The 19859-nt window shown below is 44.3% G+C and overlaps 1 protein-coding gene across 3 annotated transcripts; it reads right to left on the bottom strand.

Annotated features, from left to right (window-relative positions):
* Positions 1-3448: 3448 nt before the first annotated feature.
* LOC104912422 (inaD-like protein) lies at positions 3449-19774 on the bottom strand. 3 transcript variants are annotated; one of them, XM_010716050.3, is made up of 9 exons: positions 19195-19774; positions 18301-18387; positions 15505-15622; positions 14028-14065; positions 13631-13753; positions 12437-12541; positions 9367-9470; positions 7696-7819; positions 3449-6198 (listed from the first exon to the last, which is right to left on the bottom strand). In XM_010716050.3, the coding sequence occupies exons 1-9, from the start codon at positions 19234-19236 to the stop codon at positions 6052-6054; spliced, it is 888 nt and encodes a 295-aa protein (XP_010714352.1). In that variant the 5' UTR covers positions 19237-19774; the 3' UTR covers positions 3449-6051. The 3 variants fall into 3 exon arrangements, with proteins under 3 accessions (XP_010714352.1, XP_010714351.1, XP_010714353.1); XM_010716049.3 differs by having other exon boundaries at positions 14028-14068; positions 19195-19767; XM_010716051.3 differs by lacking the exon at positions 7696-7819 and having other exon boundaries at positions 14028-14068; positions 19195-19769.
* Positions 19775-19859: the final 85 nt, after the last annotated feature.

The following is a 19859-nucleotide window of genomic DNA, read 5'->3' as shown; positions in this document are numbered from 1 at the left end:
TGTGGCAAATTACCTGTGGGGTTTCAATACCACCAGAGCCAGTGAGCCCAAGTTTCTCTATTTTGATATCATGGTGGAAATCAAACTAAATATAGCCAAGCAAAAATACATCCCCAGCACGAACTCTGAGCAGTACAAATGGAGACAATTAACTCACAGCAAGAAAAGAAATTAATCTAACAATCGTTGAGGCTCACCAGTGAGGAGCTGATTAGCTACAAAGGGAAAGAATGGTGAGAGTTCAACTGCTTAGGATTTTTCCACTCTCATTATGGGCACTTAGAGTATGTCTCTTCCTTCGGGGAGCAAAGACCCGAACAGCCTCATCTGGAGCATCTCCATAGCCTTTGGAGCCATGCTGCTCCACAGCCCTCAGGATTGCAGTAGGACTGGAAAAAGTGGGTGGCTATCAGCAATTTGCTCTTTTTTTCTCACGTATGGATGACCCTTGCAGAAAGCCCTCCAGCACTGCCTTCGTCCCAATGCATGTGAGTCCAGGAGGTGTCCTGGGGACACCAGGGTCATCAGTCCCAGGTCCCCATGCACAGGGGGATGGTGGCACCCAGAGGGGGGTGCCAGTGGAACAACAAAGCTCCTGCAGGGCTCAGGGACCAATGCACCGGGGCTGTGCTTGGGTTGCGAGGTGGCATTCAGAAATTTGGGGAGGCGAAGAACCCTGCATTGCTGTGATACTGGTCCCAAGACACGCGAGGAATGGAAGCTCCCCGGCCACAGGCTTCATCTGCACCGTAAGGGTGCAGACAATTCCTGGCTATCGGCTCAAGACCATAAATCTTAGGAAAGGGCTGAAATCACCGCAGCACTTTGCTAACATTGTCCAGGCTGCCGTCGATGTTGCAGTTGGCTGCTGTTAGAGCTGAGCTCATTCCCAGTGCTGCGGCCTCCAGCTCTCCTCCTGCCTCCCAGCACAGCGGCACAGGGCGAGGGGCGGCCCCAAAAAGGGACACAGTGAGAGCAGAGCACCTCACTCCGACCTCGGTGCTGTTAATTCAATTACAGGGCAGCTGGCAGGCGTGCCTTGGCTCAGCTCCTCTGGCCTCCGCAGGCAGCAGCTGGGTGCTGGGAAAGGCAAAAATCCGAGTTCCAGGCACAGGCATCCCGAAGTGCCTCACCCCCAGAATCACTGCAGCTCCATGCTAAGCACGCAGGAACTGCCCAGCAGCAGGTGGGATGCTGGCGGTGGAATTCAGTATTTAATACATCTGGGGGAATGAGCCTCTCGGCACAGATTATTTTTTGCTGCAGGGGAAGGCGTTGAGGCTGGGAGCCCTGGGCCACGTGGGCTGAAGGCAGCAGAAATGGAATATTTTGTCAATTGCTCCATCTAGTGACATTTCAGCAGAAAATGCCACGGGACAGCCGGGCTCACAGCCCCACGCAGCACGGACCCAGGAGGCTTTCCTTGTGGGGTCAGGGTGGACGTGTCACCTCCCTGCCACCTCCTGGCACAGGAGCAGCAGCCAGGAATGCGGGGAGGTGGGATGCGATCAGGAACAGCAAGCGAAAACACAGAGGCTTTCTTAAAACTTGAAAATGCTCATAGGGAATATTGGTTTGAGGGCAGATGTTTCTGTTTAAGAACCTGCAGTCACCCTTTGAGACAGATAAGTACAACAAATGATGCAAAGGCTGCAAAGATGAAATTCCATTTCCAAACTTGCACCCGCGCAGCTGAGCTGCAGAAGACAGGCTGCTGTGCTGCTGAGACCCACAGCTCAGGGCACATCCTGCACAGCCAGTTCTAGACACACCACCAACACCAGCCATGTGCAGGGTGAAGGATCAGTGAAGGGGAAGAGGCCAGTTGTTCCATTCTAAGCACAACCAAAGCACGTTTTTCAGAAGAATCCTATCACCAGGCCTTCAAGTCCTCTTTGCTTTTGTTTTTACCTCCTCCTGGTGGCAGCTTGCTGGTGAGGCAATGCAGTACTGCAGCCTTGCGTTGTTTCTTAGGGCGTAATGGAAAGTAGAAGCCGTGCTCAGCATGCGTGCATTCAGCCCAGGGCATCCTAGCCAGGCATAACAACCCCGTGTCAACATGGCTTCCATTGGTCCCATTACTCTGATGAGGATGTAACTTTTAATTTTACCAGAACAGTTCCAGAGGCACACCACCTCCAGCAGACACATCAGGGATGCAGGGAGTTCATGCTGTTTTCCTTGTTGTGCTTCAGCCCCTCTGCTTTACTGCATGTGCCAGTGGAGCAGAGCCTTTGGGGTCTTGTTGGGAGAAGGATGAAGGCGTCAGGGACGCAATCCTCCTCCCTTTCCTGCCTGGATGCTGCAGAACACAGGGATCTCTGACTTGTTGCTATCTTGAGGTCCAGGTGTCACAGGAATACGTCCATTAGAGAACAAAGCTCCCATTGCTGCTGAGATGAAAAACAATGGCCGTGACGATGCTTAACCAGAATGTAAATACAGCTAAATTATGGATATGGAAGTGCGAGACCATGGAGAAAGATGATAATGGAATTATATATCAATGCTCAGCACAACTGTAAAAAGTAATGTTTTATACATGTGTAATGTTAAATTAATTCATTCCAGTTCTTTCAGGCGAAGGTACATTAACTGCTCCATCTCAGCATAATCATATTACCTCAACAGGCTGTATGTAAGTCAGACTTCCAGGGTGGTAATTGCCATTTGATTAATTATAGGGAATTTAGAGGCATTATAGCTATTCCACACACAGCAGTGCCATTTGCCACAGTCCCATTACAGCAGGTTGACCCTTGCAGCCATGAGGGTGATGCTGGGATGGCTCCACTTTGTGGCACGCAGCAAACTCACATGGCGAGGATGACAAAATCTTGATGTAAACAGAGGCACAACTTCCCCATTGCAGAATTAGCCTAGAAATACAACCAGCTCTAAGATGGCTTCTGGTGATGTTGAGGTTGTTCTTGATGAAGGAAGAACTGTGTCCCTTCTGACAACTAAGTCCACCAACCAGGGCAGGAGAGCCCTTCCAGCAGTATGATGAGTTCAAACCGTGGTGCCACGGCACCTCCAAAAGGCTGTGAGATGCCTCCAGCAAGCACACTTCGTGCTGAGTTGGATTCCTCTGGTCACAACAGCAGTTGCTTTGCACCTTCGTCTTAATCCTCTTATTATCTCCCTGGCTTTGCTGCCTGCATGCCTCTTGTGAGCAACCTCTTTGTGGCTGTTCCCAACTCAGAGCCCTTCCCATGCAGGAGCCATCCTGGTGAGCAGCTGTAGCACAGCTGTGATGTGAGCACTCCCTGTGACCGCAGTGATCCTGTGCCCTGGGCATGAGCCTGGCCTTGGTTGGTACCGTAGCTCCTGCTCCCTCACAAAGGCAATAATGAGCCCTGCTTGGAACTGAAAACAAAGATATCTCATGCAATAAGCTATAGCAATGAAAAAAAAAAACCCACAACAAAATAAAATGCACAGCTACTTAAGTAACCGAGCTTTATTTAGAATCTTTGAAGTCATAAAATGTCTCATTTTACTGATATATGTACACATACAATCAGGAGGTTTAATTGCTTTTCCCTTGCACAGAAATAAAGTTTTAAATAAACCAGAACACCTCGACCCAGACAAGCGTAATGCAGATTTAATTATCTAACTTGGTCCTGTACACAGAGCATACGCTTCTCCGCATGGTCACTGGTTTATCAATTAGTTGCAATATGATTTTTGGCAGTAATATATTCAAGACACAAAGTGCAAATTACAAGAAGCAGAAAATGTTATCTCATTCAGAGTAATGAGAAGTGCAAAATATCTCAGCCCATAAATTCTATTCTTTATGTATATGAACAGTATGTGCATAAAGGCTAATATAAATAGCCATGTAAAACTTCATTGATTAAATGCAGCAATGTCTTAAAGTAGGAATGCAACGTCTAAAAAAACCAAACCAATCAGAGGAACCATTACATTTTGTTCATAAATTCTATGCGATATTTCTGAAGGTACCTCTCCACAGTCCACCTACCTGCACTGAACTTCCGTGTTCATACCTCTGCAGCCAAAGGCAGCTACACATTCTCCAACACATTTGGATATAGTTTTGTGTCTACAGCCAAAGTCCCACTAACCCTTTGCTTGGCAAATCAGTGAGAATCCATTTGAAATGTTAAGTCTCTTCCAGGCACTATGAACAGAACACCCCCTCCGTGTTCCAGCAGGCTAAATGCACTTTGTGATTGCCTAAAGTCAAAGAAAACTTCTACACGAACTAAAGAAAACCTTTTCAATGCAAGCTCATTGCAATTCATTGCAAGCAATCCCAGCTTGCTCCTTTCAGGCTGTGTTCTTCTACCTAACATGGGGGAATACCCACCCCAGCTAAAACATACGTACTAACAGTACTTTTTCCTTGTGCTACTTGGTCATTATATTACATGTTTTCAATTCTCTTTCCATTTATTTCTAAGGATTTTTCACATCAGATGAGCAGACAATTTTCTCTCTCTCTCTCTCTCTCTCACACACACACACACCCTTTTCATTTTTTCCCCACTACATCATCATTATAAATTACACCAAACAACCCAAATGAGACTGGGCTGCTTCCTCCAAAGCCCTACTGTTCCTCTAGATAGGCAGATTAAACCACAATGACTTGCAATGCCATTAATCTGCCTGCCAAATTCATTTGCTTAATCGCCAAGGCCACGGTTGTACCATCACTGCAGGAACGGCTGCGTAACCGAGTCACTACTGCTTGGCTGAATGTGGCTGCATCCCTCCTCCATTGCACAGGAGGGCTGAGCTCGTGCCAGAGAGCTCAAGGGCTGTGGCTGCACCCTGTGGCTGGGGAATGGGGTTGAGAGCCCCTGCAGTGTGCTGTGCCCTGGGAAAGCAGAAGGCAGCAGCCAGCCCCAGGAGGGGCATCGCTGTGACTTCCCACAGTCGCTTCCTGCAGCATCAGCTCTACACTGCCTGGTGGTGGCTGGCATCCCCCAAAACTGAGCCCCAGAGCTCCCGAGAGCCATCCTCCTTATCCATGAAAGCCTCTTCCAGCACTACCTGAACCTGGGGAGACTCCTGGAAATGAGGAATGGTGTGCTGGTTTGCATTAAACTTCACCTAGCCTCCAAGACAACGTGCAGTGGGACAGCCATCATTGCAAGAATTACAGGATCACATGGCCAAAGCAAACTTTTGTCTTCATTAAAGTTTCAGCATCAACAGTTACGCTGCAGCTTGGCACGACGACGACTGCCTTTGTATGCAACATGCCTGGCACGTATCAGCACATTTCTTCTTTAAAAACATAATCAGAATAGAACGAGATTTGTTGTTGTTCATGCTGCCTAAATATCTGAAAAGGCTCAAACATTTAAAAGCCTAAAAAAATAAATTTATCTCTCCCCTGGTTTATTTTTCACGCTAAAGGCTGCAAATTGACACATCACAGTAATTACCTCTGACTAACTTCCACAGACCTACCCAAAGAGATAAACATGAGAAGTTCACATTTGACTATCAGACTTACTGTGCTGAACACAAATAATTTCCCAGAGGAGAATTTGATATTTCATCATTTGGAACAGTGGTAATTTAATTACATTGCTAATGTTTTCTGGCATACTTGAAAGGACAATTAGCATAAGTAAATCATGAGTGAGATGACAAGTCACTCAGCATTTATTTCTGCTCATCAGATGAGATTGGCTGATGATCTAAATTCTCCTTTGTATTTGAACAGAGCCCAGGTTCAGCCAATGTATCTGGGGTTCAGGCTAGTGGAGGTAAACTGACGTGTGAATAAAGCAAAATGGATCTTATTCTTTGAAGCCCGTTAATTCAAGTTATCCAGAGAAAACTCAGAAGCCACCAGAAGTAGGGGAGGGCAGGGAGAAAGGCTGATCAGTGTGGAAGGTTAAACGAAGCTCGAGACGCACACTGCCCATTCTGGCAACGGGCTGAAGGCTGATTAATTTTTGCCAGAGTTTGCTTTCCATCCGGCTCAGAGCTGAACAGTATTATTATAGCTCTACCGATGTTTTAAAATAATTGTATTTATCTCTGCAAGTGCAACGACATTCATGATAACACCGATAATGTCACAGTTCCTTTCTGGCGCTTCAGAATAGCTACAGCTTGCTCATGGGTAACACCTTCCAAAGCTTCCCCATTAACTGCTAAAATCTGATCGCCGCGCTTCAGTCTGCCATCGTCCGCAGCTGCTCCCTGCAAATGGCAAAAGGAAACGTTATTGGCTGGTAGCATGGAGCCCTCCCGTCTCTGTAATGCTGATGGATGAAATGAGGAGGGATGCAGCACTGGAAACCCCACCATAACAGGGTGGGGGATGTGGAAAAGGAGGGAGCAGTAACACGGGGCAAAAATCGGCAGTGTTTGAAGTGTTGCTCCCTGCTGCTTAGCCAGCCCTGCAGGTCTGGAGCAGCATGGGCAGGCAACACATCTCCAGGAAAAGGAGAATCAGCTCGTTCCCTGAGAACAAGGCAGAGTAAGGACTGGTTCTGTGTTTTCTGATCACGCAGAGACTTGTTAAAGCAATACGTACATGATTGCGCTCAGTACTGAGAAACAGGTTAAAATGTGGGAAGGGAGAGACAGAGCTCAGAGAGAGCCCCCAGCTCTGGGATTAGGTTTAACTAAAGGCCCTGGGAATCACCCACGGAGCTCCAGAAGTGGTTGTTCCCCTCCTGAGCTCCTGAACGTGGCTCTTTCCCCTATATCCAGAGGCCCTGCCCAGAGTTCAGCTCACGATGACTGCCTCTGTCTCCTGGCCCCATCAGTGGATCCTAGCTTCAGTCTGGGAGTTTCTCAGCTGTGCTCACATCTACAGATCTGTAAACCTTAGCATCTGTTTAAAGACAAGGTGATTTTTTTTCATTTTCTATCACCTACCCTGTCAGAAATGCAAACAGTTACAGAACAAACAACTTTCCGCGACTGATTTCCAAGTTGCTAAGTCTCCCTAATCCCCACTGTTTCCCTCCCCCCGTTTTCATGGCTATATCAGTCACAACTCCATGAAAAGATCTTGCTGGCACATGCAGAGAGCAGCCCCAGCTGCAAGGTGCTGTGTTGTGCTGGTTCCTCAGCATGGGACCCATGCCCTCCCCTGATGCTCAGGGCCAAGGACCAGCTGGGACAGCAAGCAAACAGCACAGGGAGGGCAGTGCCCACGGAGAGCATGAGCACGGAGCTGGAAGCGAGGGAGGATAACTAAAGCCAGGACTGATGTGGAAGCCAATTCATCAACAAGCCACATGGGGTAGCGTTTCTTTCTTTCAGTGGCTTTTCTCATTGAGGTGACCATCTGGGCACAGGGCTTTGCAACTGAAGCCTGGCCACAAGGATATAGTATCTCTGCAACTGTCTCCAGTCGTGTACAGTGAGAAAAATGATGCCTCCGTACTTCTGGGAAGACACTGAGGTTTGCAGATAGAAAGCTGCTTTATAAATATTTATATGTATAAAAACAAGTTTCCAAAGGACACAGAACAATTTTGCTGAGGTGAAGTGTCTTGTTTCAGCCATCAGTACTGTGAAATATAAACCAAGAAGCCAGCTGTGCGTTCTGGGTCTGCTCACATCCACGTACCTAGGCAGTTCATTTTCCTTTAGATTCCACATATATCACCCAAGCCAAATCTTACATTTATTTTTTTAAAGATAATAAAGAAAAAGGGAGAAAAAAAAACAACACAAATATACCTTGGCAAATATAGTCTTGACATAAATGGGCAGGTCTCCATGGGGACTTCCATACCCCCCCACAATACTAAATCCCAGTCCATCAGAGCCTTTCTCCAAAGTAATAATCTTAGGCTGAGGTGCTCTGAAAACACAATAAATATCACTTAGAATAACACGGTCTGTCTGTGGGGATTTTCTGCAGAAGGAACACTTACAGAGAGATTTATCTATCAAGATTTTCTCATGCAGTCACTAAGCATGATGCCTGTCCTGCTGCTGAAACACGCTCCTGAGCAGCCCAGAGCTCACAAGCTGTTCCCCATCCTTCAGCTCCTCCCTTTGAAAATAGTTATTTATAAAGAGCTCAGCAAGAGCACTCCTCTCTGATGCAGGAGTGCTATTCCTCTAATCTGCAGTTGCTTAAAGGAGAGTTTGCTCTCTCACAGGCCAAGATGCCATCCTTCGTCCCAGTAAGTGGTCACTGCAACAGCTTCCTCACAGGTAATTTTATTTCCTGACTTCACTGAAATGGGTCTGTCAGACAGCATGCAGCCAGCAGCACTTGTCTTTACAGTCTCAGCTCTGTTGTAAGCTCTTTGGGCTGTTTCTAATGACCTCCATCCCACCCACATCCCTGCACCTTGCAGCCCCAGAGCTATTCCAGAGCCCCTCACTCAGTGCTGCCTGCATCGAGTGGAGGAAGAGCTTTGGTGGAACCTTGACCGTTCATTTCTATTTAAACACCTCAAGTCTGAAACGGCCATTTCTATATTTGTAGAGAGAATTATTCTGGACTAAAGCTGTTTGGCGTGTTCTAGCGAATGAAGGCACGGCCCATGGTGACTCATATCTAGCAGTTTCCTTTGGACACATACGCCTACTTAAGTCTACTTCATATTTTCAAATTCAGATCTCATTACTATTTTGATATGAAAGGAGAATTCATATCCTTTTGTGAAGGAAGCAATATAAAAACAGTATCTCACACTGTAAGACTAGTGAATGCAGCACAAATAGCTCAACCTCTATGCTCATCCCTGAGACAGGGCAGCCACTTGCATCTCAGCATCGTAAAATAAATATAATGAATCAAAGAATGAAAACAAAGATGAAGCTAAGGAACCAAATGAAGATCAAGTGAATTTCTAAATGACAGCTGGAGTGCTGTAAGCTGCCCTTAAAAGCACATGATGGAGAATGATGCATGGCCATGGGAGGGCTATATCCCTAAGTTCTGTCACCATACAGAGGTGCTACAGGTAGGAAAAAAAAAAAAGAGACTTTTTAGAATTGTAAAAAGGTTCAAAAACCAAAGAAAGTTCTTGAACGTATTTTGAAAGATTAGTCTGCTACCAGGTTTTGTTTTTTTTTTAATACCTCTTCTCTACGTCTGCTGATGACCAAGGAGGAAGCCAGCAGACAAGGGCAGAACTATCATATCAGCATAACACATTAGGAAAGGTAAGATAAGGCAAGTGTTTAGAAATACATTTTATCCTTATTTAGACGATCAGTATCTGTTACTGGGTAAAGATCTGTGATCAGATTAGAGAAGGTCACAGTTACCATTTTAAAGGCGATGTAAATTAGAGAGAAAAGGAATGGGAAGGGGCCTCCTTCACCACCCTAGGCTTTTCCCTTGCATGGGGCATAGAAATATATCTGTTACACATGCTAATACAAACTTACTCTGGATCTTCAGAAGCATGCTCAGAAGAAGAGTTGACACTACATCCTGCAGACATGCTCTCCAGTTGGGTAGCAATGGCACTGATGTTGGTATCAGCTACGACCTAAACAGGAGAAAGCAATGAAGTTCTCTGCATGCTCACTTACTACTAAAACAGTTAGATAATTACATGGAAAACAGCTAATATCAAATTTCAAACAAGTCCTACACTCCTATATTTCCTTCAATACTTTCAAGTAATAGTGTTAAAAATTACTAATAACTAACCCGTCTATCTGGGGGTCAAACACTGGCTTTGCTCTGGAGCTTTGTATTGTGTTTACAGAACCAGCACTCAGGTGCTGAGCAGGGGGATACAAAGCCAGCTGCAGATGTACTGAGAGCACTGGGGGCTGGGTTTTGCTGTTCATTGAGCTCATTCCCACAGGGAAGCAGTTTGCAGGATGCAGGCCCAATGGGTCTCATGAAAGACAGTGAGAAGACTCACTCCAGATCTTTTTTTTTTCTAATCTTTCATTGTAAGTTGATTTTCTTATTTTTTGATTTTTTTTTTCTCTGGAAAACATTTGAGGAAACCAATTAGAAGCGTTTGGGATTTTAAGCATCCACAGCTAGAAGGATAATTTCCTAAGGACTGCCTGCAGTGGTTATCCCATAACTCCATCTCCATCTGATGAGATACTCGATACTCGTCTCTGCTTGATGCCTATTGTACAGGAGCTTGGCTCAGTGACAGTGACAGATATCCACTAAATTCCTTTTCAGTACGTCCTCTAGCTATCTGTGGCCTTATTTTATCAAAATTAACAAGTGCTTTTTCCACTCCTTGCTGGGATCACAACATACCTTTCTTAAACAACAACAACAAAAATGCATTATATAAATCCCCCGTTCTAAACAAACGCTCACAATTCTTCCCCAACACTGTATCCCCCTTTCTAATCATTTGGAGCCAAGAGAGGGTGGCAGCATTTTCTAGGAATAAAGCTTAACACTCGTGCAAATTTCACATCCCAGGTCTCAGGTTCAGTGATGGGGTCCCACGGAGGAGATGGCTGCACCTGGCTCAGGCAGCAGAGGCACTGAAGCTTTCCTTCCCGACGCAGTAGGGGAAAGAGTGCCAGCCAGCATTTGTCGTACTTTGTTGTTAAATAAAATAGGGTAAAATAAATCTATATTCAAAAAATCTTCAGTTGGCAGTAAGAACGTATCAGAGTTCAACAACCTTGTAAAAAAAGCTTCCCCTTATCTCATTACTACACCTGCCGAAAAGAAATTAAATTAAACCAAAGCATCAAAACAGCCGGAAGGGATGATTGTTCCCCTGAGACCCTAATCTCCCATTTGCAAACAGCATTTGCAAACTCCTTTACCATCCTTCCCAGGACGTACCCATAATAAGCCTTTCCACACCACTGAACGCAATTATCTGACCTTTCAAAGCAGTTTGCCATGAAGTGGTCTAACCTGATAATAAACAGAATTACTTAATGACACATCAGTCACGATTATCGCATTGATAGGATTATTCCATTTAGATTGTTTTCATCAAAAAGCAGCCCAGCAATTGAGAAGTACCTGCAGTTGGCACATGCTGCAAACACAGCATCCTACTTACAGCGCGGCTGCAACACTGCTCTACTGCTGCTGTTAAAATACAGCCTCCCATCACTGATTTTTAGCAGAGGAAAACAGACCCCATTCTATCAGAGAAAAGAACGGTATCATCTGTAAAAGTATTCAACACATTTTGAGCTAGATGGCAAAAACGTGGAAGAAAAACCGTCAGCTGACAAAAGCCAAGACATTTCCAGAACAACCTCTTTGTTTATGCGAGCGAACAACTGACAGCGTGCTTCATCAGGAATAATTTTAAATACATGATGAGGTGGAATACACTGTATTACAGCTTTCAAGATTAGCAATTTTGGGTTCCGCAGCAAGCTTTCATTTTCTATTCAGGGAATACTGTTGACATGAAAAGTGAAATTACTCAACGTTAGTAACAATATGATAACTATAATTTAACAGAAAATCCTCAGCTGGTGTGTATCTGTGTAGTTCCTTTGACTTCAATGGAACTACACAAATACACCATCTGCTCTGGAACTGGCTCATCACTTACCAGGTCAGCAGTTCACGGACAGACAAAGAATAAGCAGTCTTAGTTTATTATCATTCCATTTTTCTTTCTTTGTTTTCTTTTCCTCTCACATTTTTCTAATTTTTTTTATAGCCACATTTATGTTGTAATGAAAGCAAGAAGCCTGTGAAAATCTCTCAAGATGTGTTCAAACCCAATATGCTGAGATGATAAAGAAAATTACAGTAGATTCTACTCCTAAGCTTGTTTTCCAATTGTTACAATAATTCTGCAAACGGGTGGCATTTTGAATTCTCTCTGGCATGTATTTTTCCAATTTCTTTGCGTAAACATAAAAATAAACTCAAGATGAACAAGCTGGCAAGCAGCAATCGGAACCCAAGTGGCAGAACACGGCTTCCTTTTAGCTAGCATATATGTGCAGCAGTGATAAACCCCTTCTTCTCTCTCAAGTGTTACTGTAGACTATACATAGAATATACATATAGAATTGTAGATAATCAATTTTAGATGGCACTGTGTTAATGATGATGCTATCATTTTTGCTAATTGCTGTTAGCATCCTTTCTTCTCTCCCTTTCAAGAACAAGAAAATCAACAACGCAGACAGTTTGGTCACAGTCCAGTAGCATGCATGCACACATTACAGACACAGTTTCTTGTTCTTACCTAACTTCAAACTAAAAAAAAAAACAAACTTGGAAGCTTGTTGATTTATCAGGTGTAGCAACAAGTTATTTTGTTCTCTTTGTTACGCTTTTATATAGTCGTGCTCACAGTCTGTACAAGTGGCAATAAAGAATTTTTTGAATGAAAATTATTTCTTGCTTTCATTCTGTGTAATTCCCATCAGCAGGCACCCTGCAATTCTGTGATGCCTTGTGCCAGTGATGCTCAGGGCTTTTTTTTCCCCAAATGCCATTTATCTACCCTCATGCAGCTGCATGTTCCATTTATCACCATACCTGCAGGATAATGCTCCCATAAGCATTCTTTAGTAGATTAACAGCATCTGCATGAGACAGCCCATCCAAAGGTTGCCCATTAAGACTGACAATCCGATCTCCAACCTAAAAGTACAACAGTAATGGAAAATTACTAGCATTAAGGAAAATTAAAATTAAGAATGCTTAAAATTCCTGATGAACTTGGCACTGCACAGTCGTGCTTCTCTTTTGCAGGATTGCTTCTGTGAGAATTCTATGCTGCTAGCGATCATTTACCATTTGTCAGAGGTAGCATAATACAGATTTTTTTTTTAATAACAATGTGATCCGAGAAAAAAAGGTGGGCTGTATCTTACTATTTCCATTTGCAAACAGAGGGGATAAGGTGGACTGCTTTTCCTCCATCCAAAAAGGATTCATTTGTGTCAATACGTGCAGACAAGTTCATATTCTCATAGATTATGTAAGCACAAGATGAAAGCAGACGCTTCTGGTATTAACCTAATTAACCAACGTTATTTCTTCTCTTTATACATAACGCTGATCCTGACCCTGACACTTTGTGCTATTGTGTGTTTCTATTAGAGACAGAGCATGAACGTAGAAGTGGTTACGTAGTGAATCTCATGGGCCAAAGTTTCCCTGTGCATCTGCATAATAAATTCTTTTCAGTACTTCTTATTTCCTGAAACTCCCAAACTGATAAACAATCACTGTGGTCATCCCTAGAAATTCACATGCCCTACGAATCTGATTTTTACAATTCTTTATAAGGTCCTTGGCATCAAACAAGCAACCTCTGGTCTGGTTTCTGCCTTGCTTGAGCTCTAAATGAGGCCCAGCTTGCAGTCTCCAGAATGCCTGTGGTTTCTAGACAGCTTGTTGCTGCTTTCTCTGAGCTGGATGAACACCCACTGCAGATCTTCCAGTTTATTTCTTTTTGCTCAATCACACTCAAAGACTACTTATAAGTGTTCTTTTCCTTAACGTTTCTCTTCCACGTAGGCAACCACTGCAGTTGTCCCAAGTTGCAATATAATCAAAAGGGGAAGACATGGGCAGGGCTTGTTAGTTTGTTTTAAAAAAGAGACAGGGTAGTCTACGAGACATTATCCAAGTGATGGCATATACAGAAGTGCCTGAGGCTCCTTCTCTGAGAGAGACACGCACAGCAGATGGAAAAGAAGGCACTGAGAGGACACTTCTACTCACTCTGAGTCTTTGGGTCCGTGCTGCCACACCACTAGCCTGAATCATAGCAATGAAGATGGGAATATCTCCTAATGGACTCCCCTTTCCTCCTGCTATGCTGATACCAAGAGCATCATTTGGTCCCTAAAACAAAGCAAAAAAGCATTTGTGATTGGAGCCACTAGGAGAGGCCAACGTTTAGGGTACAGGAATAACTAATCCATTTGATTTATGTGTCACGGTGCAAATAATAGATAGGTTTGACATACACACAGACACCCTCACGCACACAGGCATACACGCAAGAGCCTATCGCAAACATAAATAACGCAATTTTACTTCTAAGGAACACTATAAAAATTGACAACTTCAGTCTAAGGTGTCAGCTTTTTGAATTGGTAGAAAATAACTCACTGACCCTTGTTATCTCCACAGTCCTTGGGCCCGTATCTGCTCCTACTAATAAAGAAACAAACAATTAGCTCCTGTAATTAAGAGATAATATAATTAAGAGATAACGCTGTCAAGTGACAATGGTCCCTTGCTGCCTAGTCAGAGTTATCACCAAGCAGAAGCAGAGCCTTCCTGTGCCAAATCAGGCAGGACTGCTCACGTGAGGAGGACGGGGTTTCTGTTTCACTCAGAGCTGAATACGGATGCAATCACTGCGCCTGATGGATGCTGTTGTGATGCTCTTTGTAGCACAGCCACCGCTCATCACAATCTATTGAACAGCACCACTCTGCCGGCCCGAAGAAAAGCCCTATTGTGCATTTCACTCAATTAAAGATTGCCTTATTATTCATAAATCACAGTGTCTCCACCACAAAGGGTAGGACGCGCAGACTGTGGAGGTTCCATTGATTTCCTGTTCTAATTTGTGCTGTATTAGTAAATAATAGACAGCCAGGAAGTCTGGCTGGCATATATCTAGCCACAGGACATTTAGAAGTACTCAAAACATTCAGGAAAAAAAAAAAGAAAAGGAAAAAAAAAAAACAACACTGAAAGGAATCATTTGAACTGGGACTAAATAGCCTAAAAGCTTATGGTGTAGTCCTGGGCTCTGCTATAATAATCCCTAATTGTACCAGCTTTAATTAAACTACCTTAGGAACCTTTTACAAGGCAGGCAGCATTAGCCTCTTTCAGAAGTTAACGATTCCCATTAACATACAGCAGCATTTCCTACCGCTGCACACACTGCTTGTGCTGATACCTGCTATGAGCACACAAGATGAGAGCACAGAGTCTGGCACTGCAGGAAGCCCAGCCCTAGGAATGCTGCATCAGGGCATGCACGCATGGGCCCTTCCAAAATGTGTAAGGATGGCTGCCCAAAAGCACACACACCTGTGAATGGCCAGAAGAAACGTCTTCTGCCCGTGGTCAGGCACAAGCACGGGTTGTTATGAGTCTCTGATATGGGTCAGAGCACACAAATGCACAGTTCCTCGTCAAGTTACTGCAGGTTGCAGATTCAGCACTCGCTAAATGTGTGAATTGCAATCTGGGCATTGTGACTTTCTCATTACAAAACACCCTTTTATACACTCAAGAGCAACACAGATATAAATGAAGTGGTGGCAGCTTTATTCCCCGAGAAAACTTGTTCTAATACAAGAACCTTGCCTGTGCTAAGCCTCCAACAAGGGCGCCGGGGAATAGCAGGGCACAGGAATTCTGCATTTAAAATAGAGGAGCCATTACTCTTCTACTAAATGTAAAAATAATGTCATGTGCTGGAAAGTGTTACAGGTCTTAAAACATCAGTGGTATGTCTTTGGGGAGGTTGCTCAGGAAAATCAGTCTCAAGTATTTAATGTTGTTATTAAACCAGCACAAAAATAAAGGAACAGTGCAAGCAGTAAGGAATGAATCTGTCCAGATCATACCTGAGTTTCTTTGAGACACGTCTGCTGAAGATCTTTTTGTGCTGACAAAATTCTGCAACGTCGAGAGGACCGGAGCGAGCGCGGGGTGGAAGTGGCTGTGGGCACTCTGTTGGTTCACCTGAAATTGAACATAAATCAGAAATTGAGAGTCAAACCCAAACATTAACTACCAGCCAGCTCCTGCAACATATGGCTGCAGCTGTGTTCTGTGCAACCAGCCTGGAAATACCACAATGGCCACACGAGTGAAAGCCCCCAACTTCATTTCCAGAGATGGAACCTACCAAATCTGCCCCTGTGTTGTAGGCATATGTTCAGAGCTGCTCAGAGTACTGCAGGACTGGACTTCACTTCAGCATATACAGCTGATCTGTACTTTGTTTGGGTCTGGTTTTGGGAGGCTTTCTGGGTTGGACCAGATGACCTGCAGAGTCTCTTCCACCCTCAACCATCCTGCGGATTGCCGCAGAGGCCATGAAGGAACAGGATGAACCTCCTCCATTGCTTGTTGCCAGCTGACCTCCAAACCTGAGGATGAATGCTGTGGACATCTTTGCCAGGACAGACCCACAGACACTTCATGGTTAGCTGAGTGTATGCGAGGTACCCAGCGGGAGACCTGGCAGCTCCTCTCAGACAGTGGGAATAATTCCCATGCGGTCATCTACAGGCTTTGCTAGTGTAGCTGAGCATTTTGTGTGATCAGAAGGCTCTGGCACTAGCCCTGCTCCTTTCACTTGACAGAGATACTTCCAGAAAAGCAGCCCAGGTGCAGGACAAGATGCCCGTGTCTTACAGCTAACAGGAGGCACAACCTGGCGGGCAGCTGCTTGTGTGCATTCTCAGTTCTGTGCCATTCATTTCCAGCATGATTTTTCCTTATCTGGCCTTATCTTCAGACTGCCCTTGAGAGGAAACATCATTATCAATTTAGGAAATGCATCTGAACAACAGATTTCACCAAGGCCAGACACAAAACAAAGACCTGAGCTCTCCCTTTAAATGCATTAGGCGGCGAATCAAAAGCCCTGGCAGCATTCATCCCAACTGACCAGCGTGCAGCTGTCAGTGACAAACAACAGGCAGAGCACAATTTCCACGTCTCGTTCCCGATTCATGGGTCAGTTAACACAATTTGCAAAGCACGTGAAAGAAATCACTGTCCTGCACCACGAGCCTTATGTTTCTGCTGTTAAAGGTATGCAACAGACCAGAAAAAAGCCAAGTGAGGACAAAAGTTTGGGATGCTCTTGCCCAGAGGGCTCTGAAGCATTGCTCACAGTTGTGCAAATCATTCATGCTGATTCGCCATATTATCCGCCAGGAGTTTTATAACTCTTGGAACTGTTTTGCTGAGAAACATCCACTCGGTTTTCCAAATCCCCAGTCACTTTGGAACTCTGAGATGGAGGCCCTCAAACGACTCTGCATGAAGAACAGCAATCGAGACTTCTCTTAAGATGAAGAAATACAGAAATTAACAGGGTCTTGAGAAAGCCTGGTGTGGTACAAAAGAAATGGGATAGCACTGCTTCAGTTCTGAGTGTCACATAGCAACACGTAGTAACTTTAACCTTCACCTTGCTGTCTGTACAACAACTAAACCAAGTAATAACCATGACTCCTGCCTTTACTTAATGCAGTCACTCTCATTTCCCTTTGTTGTTCCATCTTTCCTTGCCTGCTGCATGCAGTGCTGATGTTCTCTAGTGGTATTTAGACACAGTTTTAAAGCTGGGCTTAGCACACATGGCTGTGAGCTCCTCAGCCCTTCCTGACACTTACCCACACAGACAGCAGTCTGGATCACTGCTGGCTTTTATAAAGTGAAGAAATCACACCACGTAACCAGGATCTGGCACATTTTTAGGTTGTCCATGGATGAAAACAAGGAAGGGCTCCACTCTCACCGACTTAATCACTAGGATTATTTTTTCCTTGAAGTCATTCCTGCTTTAACTTACAGCCCTAAGCCTCCTACTGCTTCTTCTTGCTGTTTCCAGGCCATTCTTTTAGCATTTGCGGAGGCTGGGCTTGATCCCAGCAATGTGCTGAGCAGGAGAAGGCCACCAGGAATGGCCCCCATACAGACAGGGGGCAAAATACCCCACAGAATTGCACCGCTGTGAGCCATGGCTTGTCTGTCTCTGGGATGTTCCCAACTACAATATGGTGGCTGCATGGTCTTCAGCAGGAGAATCCATTTTAAAAAGTTTTCCAATTCATCTTTCCCTGGCTGTAGACTTTAATACTAATAGTATCAATGTCTGAGCGGATTAGGGGAAGTGAGGAGAGGGGGAAAGCCCTGCACTGATTGAAAAATGAATTGTTGTCCTCGCTTCAGGTAAAAAGCAAGTGAAGCAGGAAATTGCTCTGTGTTTTCTTTGAGAGCAAAGCAGCTCTCATGTGGTTCTGCCACAAGATAGGCAAAGATACAGTTCAGTTTCATTAACTCATTTTGATTGACAAAACAGCTGCAGAAAAGGCATTCAGCATTTTCTGCAAGTCTAAAAAATTTCTGGGCATCGTTGTTTGAGGAAAATATTACAAATTTTTGGTACGTCGTCTCAGAAAAAAACCTCCTCTAACAAACAGAAGAATCATTAACCGATTATTCCACTTACTCAGCATTACAGCATGACACTTTCTTTTCAGCTGAGTTGATAAAATGTTTTGTTCCACACACTGAGCAGTGAATGTCTAAGGAAGAGCAGAGCCTCATGGACACCCCTTGCACACCCTTCCTCTTCCTTGTCCTTCACAGCTTCACTTTATACGTATGAATTTGTAACTAACCTGACTGTTTTGGGATGTTTTCCTCGATGACAGCCACGACCCAGCTCGCAGTCTCCCCAGCTCGAGATGCACCAGGCCTTGGGCACACTTGGGAAAAAGAACCACAACGTACAGCATTTAAATCGACCTAGGATATTTCACGCTCTCCTGGAGAGAATTATGTTCATATTCAGCATCACAGACCCTTGAAGAAAACCACAATGTACTGAACGCTTGAAATATTTGCATTTTCATTTGGAGTATATCAGAAGTGCCTGTCCCCAGACCGCAGTTTATCCTCAATGCCGAAGTCAGTATGAATGTTTCTACTTGCTCCCACCCTTGGCCTCACCCTTGGTACATGCTGACAGCCTTGGGAGCCTGATGGAGGAGCTGCCAACAGGTGCCCATGGTCAGGGCATCCTGTGCCCTCTCCTCCCAGTCAAGCCCATCGAGCAGCCACATGCTTTTTAATAGAGAAAAGAAAATTCTCCCAGGCCATATAAAGTATAAAACCACCCCACCCCCGTAAGGAAGCTATGGTGGATTTAAACTGCAGTTTTATAGTTGCAAGTTAGTACAGCGAAGCCAAAGGCATTTTATTTCAGGGCAGCTCTGATTTGTACGCCTCTCAGGTTTCAAAATATTTTTCTAGCATATGAAGTTCACAGTTGCATTTTCAAATCAACGCCTAAATGCTATGTCTCTTTGTTTTCTCATTTCATATCATTTCACTTCTAAATATACTAGAAGAAGTGATGCTGAATGGACCTTGCACAGTAATTTCAGATGAAATTCCTGTCTTTGTAATCAGTCTGAGCTGTCCTGGGTGTGTGTAAATAGCACTGCAGGATAATTACCTTGCACGGCGTCAGTAACTGCAATTCCATCTCTTAAAATGTGTTATGTACTCACCTTAAGTATAGTGGCAACAGTCTCCTGTGAGGCATTTCTCATATCCTCTCCATTAACAGCAAAATCTGATCTCCTTGAATTAATCTTCCATCTAGGTCTGCAGCTCCTCCTTTAACAATGTCAGAGATAAACACTCCACTTCCATTTCTAACAATGCAAGAAGCATATGGCTAATTACACAATCCAATATTCTTTGGGAGAACAATTTAGATTACTTGCATATAAGACACATAAAAAGAAACCTGTGAGCAGAGGAAGAATGACTTTCACACCCCATTCAACCATTTGAGTGTAAGAAAATCTATGAGCTTTAAAATCAATGCATGTTTTGCTACATTTAATGCTGTCTTTCCCCTTGATCTGTTAGTTCTGACTGTCCGATCCATAAAGATTCATGAAAAATACCACTTGTATAAATAAAAAGCTGAGGATCAGTCTGAGATGGAGTTAAACCGTCCCCTGATGTGCCTGATCCGAGTTATGCAGCCTTAGAAATGTATATATTTTTATATTCCCCCTAAAGGTTCAGCTTGGTTTCTTCTCTAAAAGCTTGGAGGCCCCAAACAGAGAAGCCTACAGAAAAGACTTTTATAGTTTGCACACAAGTTATGCAGCAGAAAATCCAACCCTGCGGCTGTCTGCCTGCAGCGAGGCTTGTGAGCACG

Source organism: Meleagris gallopavo, chromosome 10 (genome assembly GCF_000146605.3).
Source record: "Meleagris gallopavo isolate NT-WF06-2002-E0010 breed Aviagen turkey brand Nicholas breeding stock chromosome 10, Turkey_5.1, whole genome shotgun sequence".
Lineage (NCBI taxonomy): Eukaryota > Metazoa > Chordata > Aves > Galliformes > Phasianidae > Meleagris > Meleagris gallopavo.
The sequence above is the reverse complement of the archived record's forward strand: the minus strand, read 5'-3'. Positions and strand labels throughout refer to the sequence as shown.

Bases quoted from the DNA above. Each gene is read 5' to 3' on its own strand.
- LOC104912422 (XM_010716049.3), bottom strand. From the start codon at position 19,236: ATGAGAAATGCCTCACAGGAGACTGTTGCCACTATACTTAAG. The intron at 18,388-19,194 runs GTGAGTACATAA...CTTTTTCCCAAG, and splicing joins CTGTTGCCACTATACTTAAG to TGTGCCCAAGGCCTGGTGCA. The intron at 15,623-18,300 runs GTTAGTTACAAA...GTTCAATTTCAG, and splicing joins AAACATCCCAAAACAGTCAG to GTGAACCAACAGAGTGCCCA.